This window comes from Salarias fasciatus, chromosome 4 (assembly GCF_902148845.1).
Source record: "Salarias fasciatus chromosome 4, fSalaFa1.1, whole genome shotgun sequence".
Taxonomy (NCBI): domain Eukaryota; kingdom Metazoa; phylum Chordata; class Actinopteri; order Blenniiformes; family Blenniidae; genus Salarias; species Salarias fasciatus.
Window position 1 is genome coordinate 14,017,506 of NC_043748.1, and position 13,154 is coordinate 14,030,659.

The following is a 13,154-nucleotide window of genomic DNA, read 5'->3' on the forward strand; positions in this document are numbered from 1 at the left end:
ACCCTGCCTTCACCCCTGCACGACCCTGAGTTGGATAAAGTGGTAATGGATAGAAGCATATAGCCTGAAACTATTCAAGTGCAAAGTACAGCTCAAGTTTCCCCTTTATGTCAAGAAACCTTCATTTTTCAGTAAACCTTAAAAATGCCGCATCCTTGTTTGTACTGGCTGAGCCGGTTACGGCTTCTTCCCCTCTCCCTCTGAGATGATGTGCTCTGGAGCAGCCCTTTTGAACCACTCGCTCCAGGAGCCATCGTAGACACAGACCCCGGGGTGCCCCAGGAGGTGAGCGGCCAGGGCGACGTGGCACGCCGTGACACCGGAACCGCAGGTGGCCCAGAGCGGCTGCTGCAGGTCCACCCCGGCCGCCGCGAAGAGTCTGGACAGGCTCTCAGCTCCCAGCTCCTTCCCAGAGGCGTCCATGAAGGACATGAACGGCATGCTGATCGCTCCGGGGAAATGTCCAGGTAGCACGTCTGGGACGGAGAAAGCAAGAACGAGATATACGGTGAAGATTTTGGTTTGAGCAGAATGATGGATTGAAACTACAAAAGATGTCTGAGGACAGCAGAAATCTGTAGGCGATGCAACTGAAAAATTATGTCCAACAGCTGCGGGACCCTTAGGGAAGATTTCTATGTTCTCATACATGTTTTGCAGCCTGAAAATAACCTAACATGCAGCCAGAGCCATAAAGAACTATCTTTACAGACAACGGGAACTCAAAGTCCTGCTACAGTGGGCGTTTGTGGCCAAAGGAATGCATTTAGACAGGGATTAAATAGAGTGAAAAAACTCAGGAATTGGGACAAATTGTTAAAGATGTGAAGAATATTCATTTAGCTGTCCAGTACTTCAATATGATGAGTTCATTTCTGCACTTCAGATGAATCGAACTGGTAAATATCAGCTATTACTATCTTATTATTACTGCAGTTTTACAGGTTACAGTTCCAGGTACCTAATAGTACTGACACACTGCATTTATTACAGACTTACCATGAACAGCTGACCTGTCACATCTGCAATTCTTTCTTTTTTTTTTTAACAATTTTTATAATCACAACAACCACAGTTTTATTTCCCTCCTTGTCTGAATAAGGCTTTCAATTCGAAATTATAAATCAGCTCATTAAAAAATCAGCGCCAAGCACAGCGCACATAAAACCAGTGAGTTATAACCCTGAGGGCTTTAATGGGCCATAAAACAAGACATTAAGCAGCAGGGCAGTGGTGCCCAGTAGCAGGTACTCGGTCATGCACAGGATTTGGAGCTTTATTTAAATGATTCTGATCTGGGTCGTGAAGAAAAGCCCTGCTCACCATCTCTGGGCTCGGGTTCGATTCCTCTGAACCTCCCCGCAGACCTGGCGTCCACCACCTGGACCTGCCTGGTCCCGATGTTCTCCAGAATCTCCTCGTAGTTCTTCACCCAGGCTGGGTTCAGCTCGGCCCGGAAGTCCCTCCGCTCCGGTCTGCGGTGCTCGGAGGTCACCGGGAGACCCTCCGCCAGCCAGTTCTTCAAGCCGCCGTCCAGCACCGACACCAGGCTGTGCCCGAACAGCCGGAACATCCACCAACCCGGGGCGCGCTGAACGAGCCGAAGTCGCTGGTGTCGTACACCACGACGTGCGTGTCGTTCCCGATGCCCAGATCCCCCACGTACCGGGAGAAGTGGCCGGCGACGGGCAGCATGTGGTCCAGGCACGAGCTCTGGTCGCAGCACTCGTCTATGTCAAAGAAGGACGAGTCCGGGATGTGTGTCTGGGAGAACTCATCCCGCGGGTCCCGCTTGGTTTTGGCCAGGTACCAGGACGCGTCGAGGATGCGGAGTTTGGGGCCGACGTGGGGTTTCTGAGAGCATCTGCCAGCCACCTGGCAGAGACGAGAGCCCGGGTCTGAGCCGCCATGACGACCGCCGCCTGCAGTGCTCGCCGCGGCCGCTAGAGGGGAACTTCTCAGGGACGCGCAATAAACAAACATTAACAAAAATAATAGTACATATTTGAATTGCATATTTTTTTTCGTGTCACCACACAAACAGCATGCTTTTATTTCTTCGTGCGTTTCCAAAGCACTTTTCCACACTATGAGCAGCCCTCAAGGTGCTTTACACCTGCCACTCAAGGCACACACTCCAAGGGGTTCAAGGGTCATACTCAGGGACTCACAGTGGTGAACTGTCCACTGTCGGATTCAAAGCTAAGAATACCCCAACTCCACCCCTCTAGCCTCTCGGCCAACTGGCCCAAGTTCTCTGCATTTGACCCATCGATATTACCAAAGCATACAAGTATCATCAATCATTGACACTTTATTACTATTCTGTTACACAATCTTTGCTCTTAATTCTGTATAAGAAATCACAATAAAAAAAATAGAGGGAGGATGAATCTGTTTCTTATTTTATTTCATCCATCCCTCCATCCGGAACATGAAAGCATTATCCCAATAATATTGCGCTCATAGCAGAAACTCAGTTACATTATTGTACCAGTGTGTTGAAGTGTAATTTAAGCATAAACAAATGTTAGTCACAGAAAAATTGTAGTTATAATCTACTGGAAACAAAGTAACTCTGTAGCCGATGGAAATGCAGCAATCAAAAACCAAAAATTAAACTAAACTAAAATCTAAGAGTGATGATGAATCTTCAATATGAATGTGATCTTTACTCATTTCACTTCTTAGGAAAGTTGGTATTAAGAAGTAATATGCATTGTTTCATGTTAATGATTGGGAAAGTGCATTCAGTGGAATCATATTTATAATATATCTTAATAACACAGGTCCTCTAATCTCCAAAGATGTTGTCTGCTGCAAACCGTTTCCCTCACACACAAAGGGGAAAGAACTCTTCTCTTACTCTGATATTTTCCTTTATTTGTGTTTATTGAGAATGTTAAAAATGCATAACATATTCAATCACATACTTGCTTAAAGTATTCAGTAACTAAGGTGTTTTAAGCTGCATCATTGAGTACAATATATGGAAAGCTTGACTCACAAAGGCACATTTCACAATTGTATCACAGCACCAGTGAAATGCAATAAACAATAATTACTTTTGGTCTCAATCTATAATCAGATATTTATGAAATTATTTACAGACAGGTGACAGATTAAGACAAAAACCCAGAAAGATGAGTACATAATAACTTGGGAGGCAAATCATGGTGCGAGTTTTTCCCAAAAAAACTGTGGCCACATGTATCTGACACTAACTGTCTGTGATATACTATCAGTTTGAATGGAAATGCAGTCTTTGGCTATAATGTGTTAAAGCTACGGTACATCTAGAGGAGCAGGATTAAATGGGACTTTTACCAAGCATTGTTTGGGGATTTCACAAGGTTGCGTCATACTTGTAGAGACTCAAATTACTGATGAGAATAAGCATGGAAGCTGAACCGGTGGCCTGGGGTCTTTTAAAGACATTTAGCTGTTGGGGTTTTCCTTTATTTGTCACCTGTTTGTATATCCAAAAATGCAAATGGATATACTTTTGAAAAGGCACGAGGGAAACGTATTTCCTGACATAGTGGCTGATTCACAATTCACACATTGCACAGCTGCATACCGATAATACTAACGTGCTTAACTTGCTATGTCTTCTAGTCTACAGTGAGTCGTTCAGCTGCACAGTGTGAGAATTGATTCAAGTCCAGTTATTTCAGTACACCTTCTTAAAGCTAGTTTTTGGCCTCTGAGAGTTTGTGCTCGGGCGGAGCCTTGCTGAACCACTCAAACCAGGACCCGACGTACACCGGCACGCCAGGGACACCGCACAGATGGGCAGCCAGCACCATGTGGCAGACCGTCACGCCGGAGCCACAGGACCCGCACAGAGGCTTACCCAGATCCACTTGGGACTCCTCAAAAAACTTCTTCAGCTTCTCTGTGGGAAGCATCTTGCCATCCTCCCCCAGGAACATGTCGAAAGGCATGCATTTAGAGCCAGGAATGTGGCCTGGAGGAATATCTGTGAAGACAATGACACTCATTAGAGTACAGAGAGTGGTGCAGCCACTACATGCACAAAACTCCCCTGTGCATTTAAATATCCTTATTTCAGATGCTCATCATCATACTCCAGTTTCATATTTCCAGGATAATTTAATATTTCCTGGAGGCAGTTTTGAATTAGAAGTTCAAAAAGACAGAGGAATCATGGTCCAGAAGGAGGTTTCAATGATCAAAGTGAAAGCCACTGTCTGGTGACCATTTTGGGAAATCAAGTTATTATCAAGAACATCATTAAAAAAACACTGAAAACAACAAAGTCAACATCTGCTCTGCTTCTCAAACTCTGCTGGTGGGAATTGATACAGGTGATGAGAAAAAAGAGAGAAACAACACGACCATCAGTTTGGGTCAAGAGAAAGCACTGTTGGAAAACAGATGTGACTTACCACATATGATTTTGTTATTGCGATATTCTACTTATGTCAAATTGCATGTGGACCTGGCATTGTGCAGCTCCGCTGTGTCTACATGAAATCTCAATGTTATTCCAAATTGGCAAAGCAGACAAGATCCATGACTTTTTTTCTTTTTCTTTACATGCGGGTAAAATAAGACAACTCACGAGAGTTGGCTGATGTGGGTGAAAGTTTGCACCCGTATTTGTTTAAGTGAGAGGCACTCAACTCTGATGAGTGAAGGGAAAATTCCCAGAGAGTCCGATTCCCTTCCATTACACTTTTAATCTTTTTTTTAAAGTAGCGATTCCATCTCCCTCATTGCCCCCTGGCCCTTTAATATGGTTACATAACAATAAAATGTGTCTGTTTGTCTGTGCATAAACATGAATTCAGCTGAGTCTCGTGCGTAATTGCGCGCTGCAGTGTAAAGTCACCTTCTCTCGGTTCCGGTTCCAGTCCACGGAACCTTCCGTAGGATCTCACGTCCACCAGCTGGAACTTCTGAGCGGTGATATTTTCTGCGACGTCCTCAAATGCCCTGACCCAGGAGCGGTTCATGGTGGCGGTGAACTCGGCTGACTCGGGCTGTGAGCGCGCCGCGGTCCCGGGTGACCCTCCGCCACCCAGTTCCTGAAGCCGCCGTCCAGCACGACACGTTCAGATGCCCGAACAGCCGGAACATCCACCAGACCCGGGTGCTGGAGAACGCGCCGAGGTCGCTGGCGTCGTACACGACCACGTGGCTGTCACTCCCGATGCCCAGGTTGCCCACGTACTCCGAGAAGAACTCCTCGGACGGCAGCGAGTGGTCGAGCGGGGAGTCCCTGTCCGTGCACTCGTCTATGTCGAAGAAAGACGCGCCCGGGATGTGAGACTGGGCGAACTCCTTCTTGGCGTCCCGGCCCGTGACGGGCAGGTGCCAGGACGCGTCCAGGATCCGCAGCCGCGGACCGACCAGGTTGCGCTTCACCATGTTCGCGAGCCATTGCGCGGAGACGAGCGCTTCAGCCTGCACTGCCATGTCTGCTCTGGGGTCAGTTTCCACAGCTACTCGCTCCCGTCTGTGTTTATTTTTAATAGGCCGGCTGATCGTTCATCACAGCCACACCGCTATCTGGCGCCAGACTGTAATCAGGACCGACGAGAAGTGACCTAAACAACTGGGCCGCTTTTATTTGTTCCCTCCTCGTCACTCACTAATATGTTTTGCCGTTTACAGCAATTCCCAAGCCCACCTCTCATGATAAGGAAAAAAAAAAAAAAAAAAAAAAAAAAAGCCTGATTAGATAATCTTTTCTCTGCACTCAGGAAATTCCACTGAACATTTGGGGTCCTGGACTGAGGAAGAAGGAGTTCAGCTCAGTTCAGTAAACACCATTTCAGATGAGTTCACACAAGGTAACTCACCACAGATCTCCCTCATGAAGCTAAATTGAATGATATCTGGTTTTCTATGTAAACCAGTTTGTGCTACAGAAAAGTGCAATGTGGCTAAAGTTTGTTTGATCTATTGATTGATCAAATACCAACCAACCAACAAGGTCCATCAAATAAACCCTTAAAATCCAGAAAATAGCTAAAATTTCGGAATTATTTTGAGCTCATTTGTTGCAAATGGCAATATTGTGAAATAGCAGAACTCAGTAGAGAAAAAGTTTAACACAAATTGTGATTCTGGCCAGTTTTAACTTTTAAACACTTAACTCCACACTTTTATGATGGCACTTGTTGCTTCCAAAAAGTTGCCAAGACGCTGCATGATAACCTAAACAATGTTAGCAGGGCTGGAAATGAAGTCATTCCAGGCATCCGAATCACAAAACAAATGGAGCCAAAAGGAAATGGTCAGACACCAAAAGGATTTTCAGAAAGTTTAAGTCAATCCAGTCTCACCTCTTAACTCTGACACAAACACACGTACATACAGTGGCTTGCCAAATTATTCAAAATAGGTCAAGCTGGATGGAGACCATCGGTGAACAGCAATTACTTGAACAATGCCAGAGATTTTCAATTGGATTAAGGTCTGGAATTTCACTCGGCCATTCTACTACATGAATAAGATCTAAGCCACTCCACTGTGCCTCTGGCAGGGTTTCAGGTTATTGACCTGCTGGTAAACCTCCGCCCCAGACTCAAGTCTGACAGGTTTTCCTTCAAGATACATATCTCTATACTGGGTCCATCTATCTTCCCATCACTCTGAGCAGCAGCTGTGGATCTCTGCAGCTCCTCCAGAGTTACCCATGGGCCTCTTGGCTGCTCCCTGATCGATGCTCCCGGTGATCGGCCTGTCGGTTGTGCCGTACTTTCTCCTTCTCTCCACAACATTCTCCCTGAAAATGTTTGGTATTTATGATGCCGTTTGTTCACGAATAGCATCTAATTTCAATGTCTGAGGCCCTCAGAGGACAGCTGGATTTGATTAGATTTCATACAGATGGACTCTGTTGACTCTCTTTTGAATGCTCTTGATTCCACTGGATTTTATTCCGGGAATGAAAAATTTGCACTCCAAACTTCTCAGTTTGTATCTGTAAAGAGATGTGAAAGCCATGTCAGCAGCACGTCGTGTTGTTCTTTCACACAAAGTCCCGATGAAATGCATTTGTGGTTATAATATGACAAAACAGGGAAGAGCTCAAAGGATAGGAATAATTTTGCAAATCACTGTACAAGACTCTGAGCGTGTGTGTGAAGCAGTAGAGCAGCCCTAAACAGCACTCACACAAAAACAAAACTCAGTGAGATTAACTCTGGAAAGGCGTCCCGTGGTCGACTGAAGGAGGTTATTTCAGGTCATCAGTCTGAGTTTTGTGTCCAGAGGGAATCGGGTGAAGTTGTGTTGAATGACTTAATGTCTAACTGCTTTTGTCTTTTAATCTTGTTGCATAATTTCTAAAGATTACTTGCTTTTGTGCATTTTTGTGGCTCTTTGAATCTGTTAAAAGATTTGAAACTTTGCAGTAACACGTCCATTGATATTCTTCTTTGTTCATGTTAGAGCTTTTCTGAACAATTCAGTCGGTCAAACTGTCGTGGAGGTGAAATGTCTTCTAAGACATATGACCAAGTTTTATTGACATATTTGATTCCTTTGAGATTCAGTTTGAATTTTACACGAATCAAGCCGTACAATATTTAACAGTTCTTTTATTATGAGGAATAGCCCCTTGAGATAAATTATCTCGTTTTCGAGGGGATCCTCAGAATCAGATCAACATAAAGAGCAGAGCAGCGTAACAAAATAGAAGATAGCAAAATTACATTTGCATTTGAAAAAAATAAAATGAATACAAGTAAATAAGAAAAGAAACAAAAAATAAAAGTAGTAAAAAATAACAAAAAAACAAAAAACAAACAAAAAAAAAAACAATAAGCAAAAATGAGACAACACACACACACATACACACACAAACCAGCTCTGAATGTTCACCTCTCCCCACCCTTCAAAGTCAGCACAACATAGTCAAAACAAACATCAAAACAAGAATTTAAATCACATGAACCTTTTAATTATGGACAAAAAAAAAAAAAAAAATCATATATGGCCGTTCGAGCAGACTAGAGACAATGGCAAGTATTTTGAAGATGTGTTAGTAGAGCACTACGGAATGAAGTTATAGAACGAACAGAAACAGAGATTGTTCCAGTCATTAGGAGCCCTAACACAGAATGCATGTTTACCGACTACACGCTTAACTCTTGGCACAAAAGAACATTTGTTCATCATGTCGTAAGTTATGCTGAGAGTTATCGGGCACGAGATATTGTTTTAAATAATCGGGAAAATTATGGTAAATACTTTTGAAAATAAATGCAGCCAGTGGTACTGTCTTCTGGCAGAGGGTGCAAGCCAGGACAGTTGCTCATACATGACACAGTGGTGTGTCCTATAAGGGCAGCGAAGGACAAAGCGACAAAGACTGTTGAAATGACATCAATGGAGCGCAAACAGGATTCAGTTGTATTTACATAAATGACATCAGCATAATCCAGAATACGAAGCAACAGTTGTGTAACTATTCTCTTCCAGACCTGCAAAGTAAAACACTTACCAAAATACAACAATTCCCTTATTCAAATTTGCAGAAACGGGCGTTGCGCATCTTTCATAAGGTTGGGTTTCTGGATCATACTCATGAACTGTTTCTTAAATCAAAGTTGCTCAAATTTCAGGATCTTGTCAATTATAATACATCTATAATCCTATATAAAGCTTTTAACAATATGTTACCCGCAAATTTACAAAAGATTTTTGATATTCGGAGGGAGGTATAATTTGAGAGCTATGGTGAGTTCACATTACCCAGAGTTCGAACAACTCGCAAAAGTTTTGTGTGTCTGTATGTGGAGTGAAACTCTGGAACAGACTGAGTTTACAATATAAACAATGTAATATTCACAGATTCAAATTGTTCTATAAACAGTTGATATGGTCACAATATGCTCGAAGAGGGTCTTAAATGTATATCGGTGTTCTGTCAATGTGTGTTTAGTTCTCTTATCATTGTTGGTATTGTCCATTACCATTGCTGGTATATTGTTCTTAACTTCACTCAACTGCTTATGACATGTTTAATTTGTGTTCGAAGCTGCCTTATATAAAGAAGAATATGTGTCTTGAAATCGTTTTGAAATGAGTTGCAGGAAAAATGTTGTATGTTATATATGAACATTATCAGGTTGGGATTTAATAAGTTTTCTTCGTCCCACTCCCTTTCAGGCATTTTTTGTTGTCATTTAGTATATTGTAAATTCTGTTTCTTTGGTTTCAGTTGATGAACGGGTATTCATTATGTGTGTCCCAAATAGTGAATGTGATTGCCTGAAATGAATAATAAATGAATGAATGAATGAATGAACATGTATAATTATATAATGTTTTTAAACGATAGTTGAGCTTTGACATAGTAGCACTATATGAGTTTTGAAAGAGAGATCAGGTCTAACCAAACACCAAGGTATTTAAATGTATCAGCTAATTCAAGAGGAGAGGCGTCTAGAAAATGCAATTGAAGATTATTTTCACCTGAGGCCAAGGCATTTCCCCAGAACAGCATGGAATAAGATTTTGATTTGTTAAGAAGTAATTTATTAACTGACAGCCACTGCTGCACAGAGTCAAAGTCATGCTGTAAAGAAACATTAATATCAGAGGATTGGTTTAGAGCAGTAAATAACTGCATCATCAGCATATAGATGAAGATCACAACTTGAGCAGCAAAGTGGCATGCCATTAATGAAGATGGAAAACAGTAAGGGCCCAAGAGAGGAACCTTGAGGAATGCCTTTGTCAGTGGTTGTAAAATTTGACAGACTGCCCTATAGGAAACACTGGCGACGGTGATGGAGGTAGGAGTGAAACCATAAAAGAGATGATCTACAGAGGCCAATGGCCTGCAGTTTATCCAGAAGCAAATAATGATCCACTAAATCGAAAGCTTTAGATAAATCTAAAAAATGGCACCAGTGCTCATATTATTGTCAAACTAGAAAATATGTCATTTGTAAATTTCATGAGAGCAGTGGTAGTCGAGAAATGTTTTCTGAAACCTGACTGGCAGTGAGAGAATAAATTATTACAAGAAAGATAGCTTGAAAATTGATCAAAAATCATTTTCTCAAAGATTTTTACAACAGAGTTAATTATTGAAATAGGCCTATAGTTATTCAGATCTTGCATATCACCTCCTTTATGCAATGGGATAACTTAGTGCATTTCCAAGCAGTAGGCACTTCACAGGTGTCGAAAAGACATATTGAAAAGGACCGACAATGGGGATGAGAGCACATAAGAAGCAAGTTTAAAAATTTAGCCTCAATGCCTTCAGGGCCAGGTCCACTGTTAGCAGACAGCTTGCCAATGGCCTGCAAGACATCTGCTGGGCTGACCTGCCCAAATGTGAAAGTGCTATTACAGGGCTGAGACACATTGAAAGGAGTGCAAGATGGTGAAAGATGTATCTTTGGTGTTTGGGAGAAATACAAACTAAAAGCACTGGCAATCGCGACAGGATCGTTTGTTATCTCATTATTAATTTTCATATTGTTAATAGTATTATCAGATTTACCAATTAAATTCTTAATTTTCCTCCAGAATTGTTTAGGGTTTTTGAAATCATTTGACAGGCTATTCCTGTAATAATTGGCCTTGGCATTTCGCGTTTGTGTAGTGCATATTTCTTAACCGTTTGTATTCCTCCCAATCACTCTAAAATTTTGTAAGCTTATGTTTAGACCAAGCCCTATCTCTCTGTTTGAAAAGATTGATAAGATCACCATATACCCAAGGCAGATGATGACCTTTAACCTTAATGAGTTTCCAAGGGGCATGCTTGTCAATAACTCGCAGACCTCAGTATAGAAATAATCCCAAGCAGCATGAATGTCGGAATTAAGTTAAGGCGGTTCCAATTAATTGTTTGCAAGTCACTTATAAATGAGACACTGTTGAATGATTTTGTTTCACGTATCCTAATATATTTAGGAGGAAGATGTGGAATTGATATTTTCCATAAACAGTAAATAACCGAGTGGTCACTAAAACTGTCTGAAAGGACACCAGAGTTTATTATTCTATTGGGGTGTGAGACTAGAATCCAGTCAATGACAGATTTACTATTCGGACCAACTCTGGTGGGCTCTTTAATTATTTGAATTAGATTTGCACCACTAAACAAGTTACATTCAGTGAGTGTAGAAGAATCAGACCAGTTTAAATTAAAATCCCCCAGAGAACAATTTCTTTTGGGTCACCAAGAGATGAAACAGTGGCTAAAATGTTCTTAACAGACTCAATTTTTGGAGATGAGGGTGGTCGGTATATGTTGCCGATGATTAATTGTTTATTTGCATGAAGAATAACCTTAACAAAAATGCCTTCAAAGTACTCAGGCTTCACTTTAGGACTAATTAGTTGTGATTTCAGATGAGAAGAAATATATGTGACAACTCCGCCTCCCCTTTTTTGTTTTTTGTTTTTATCTCAGTGGATTTGATGGTACTGCTGGTTCGATAAGTGAGGACTTCTGCTGCTGCTTCACTAAGCTGACAGTCCGATTCTGGAGCGTCAGTGTAGTTTAGTTTCCCCACAAGAGGTCAGTCTAAGTTCATGATTATGCACGCTCCGTAGTTCCAAGATTTTTCTCTTCTATTTCCATCACTATGTTCCAAATCACTGATGGTCCCGGATGGCTCTGCTGTGAAGGTTTTACATGTAGGGAGAAATCTAAAAGATTCAGGACAGAATTTCTCCTAGAAGATGGCTGGAAACGAGACTTCTTATACATCAACACCTGCTGACATCCATCCATTCGACTTAGTGCTATGTGGAATTGTTGGATTTAAATTCTTAAAAGTACCTTGACTGTTGAGTTTGGAATTATAAGTAGAGTTTGAATTGAACAGACAAGCTTTAAAACAGTGATCATCCAGCCCAATGTCTCAAAGATCTCAGTCTCATGGTGAGACTGAGGTCAGCGGTTGATGAATAGAGTAGAAGAGACATTTTTCTCTTTGTCCTGACTTACTTCTATTAAGCGGGTTTATTCAAAGAATGACTTTTCCTGCTCAAGACTTTCTGATATGTAAAAATGAGAATTTATATGATGGAAAATGTATTATTAATGGGCAGAAATATCACATTTAAATACTCACAAAGTGGTGTTTTCCCTTATATTTTCAATTGAGATCATGCAGTCTGCTTTACTCTTTTGAAAACATAAGTATGCTCATAATATCAAAACCTCTGATCCACATTTATGGAGTGAGTCATTTTATTTATCATGGTGTCATTTGTCTATACTTTTTCTATAGTTTTGTATTGATTTGCTTAGCATTTATATGCAAAACAAACTTTCTCTTGCATTTTAGTTCAAATCAAGCACCGTGTCAATAGTTGTTCTTGACTACAAATTTTCTTTACTTTCTTTGCCACATGCTTTATTTCTTGTTCTTCTGGAATATATTTTGGTATCAGTCAAATGGCACAAATCTGCTTCATCAGGACAGAAGGGTAAAAATAAAAAAACATCTTCAGGATAGAGTGAACACAATAGATTGAAACAAAGCAGATCCTGACAGACACTCCCAAGAGTTGCTTGAAAGTACCTGCCCAGTTTGCTGCATGTATCTGTGCCTCCATCTCCATCTGCGTCCCTCTGATGTTTGCCCTCAGTGTGAAGTGGCACGGCCTGAAGAGGGGTTTCCTCTCTGCAAACAGAGCCCCCTCTGTTGTCTGAAACCAGAGAGGTTAGCATTCCTCGGGTCCAGGCCTCAAATAAGGGCCCGGATTCTTGCAGAAATAATCCAGATTCCCACTGGGAGTGCAAACCTATCCGCTCTTTTTGGGCAGCTGCCTCCCTCAAGGTGAGACAATCAGTGTCTTTGTGAAGCCAAGCTGATGCCAAGCAGAGTGAGGCCGGAGCAGGTCCAGTTCCCCTCCGTCAGCTGCGAAGAGGGTCTCTCTCGATGGCTGTGGATACATTTTTTTTGGGGGAAAAATACGCCGTTATCACTCTTGGTGGATGTTTTAATGGATCCTTGTGGATTTAACAGAGAACCAGTCCACTGACTGAGAGGTAGGCCGCTTGCTTCCTTTATCCTCTCCTCACCTCTGAAAACAGCATGCACAACTATACTGTATATGCAGGATAAGGCAGAAAAAAAGTGGGAAAGAGGTTAATATAAAACAGAAAACAAGACAGGAAAGTGAGCATCTGTTGCTGA

The 13,154-nt window shown here is 41.9% G+C and overlaps 2 protein-coding genes across 2 annotated transcripts; both read right to left on the reverse strand.

Annotated features, from left to right (window-relative positions):
• Positions 1–130: 130 nt before the first annotated feature.
• LOC115386877 (3-mercaptopyruvate sulfurtransferase-like) lies at positions 131–2,269 on the reverse strand. Its single transcript, XM_030089332.1, is given in 4 exon segments — positions 131–476; positions 1,324–1,581; positions 1,584–1,853; positions 1,856–2,269. Coding segments are annotated over 4 exon segments (882 nt in total). The 5' UTR covers positions 1,911–2,269; the 3' UTR covers positions 131–177.
• A 128-nt stretch (positions 2,270–2,397) lies between these two features.
• On the reverse strand, positions 2,398–5,608 carry LOC115386878 (3-mercaptopyruvate sulfurtransferase-like). Its single transcript, XM_030089333.1, is given in 4 exon segments — positions 2,398–3,982; positions 4,859–5,029; positions 5,032–5,076; positions 5,079–5,608. Coding segments are annotated over 4 exon segments (873 nt in total). The 5' UTR covers positions 5,446–5,608; the 3' UTR covers positions 2,398–3,692.
• Positions 5,609–13,154: the final 7,546 nt, after the last annotated feature.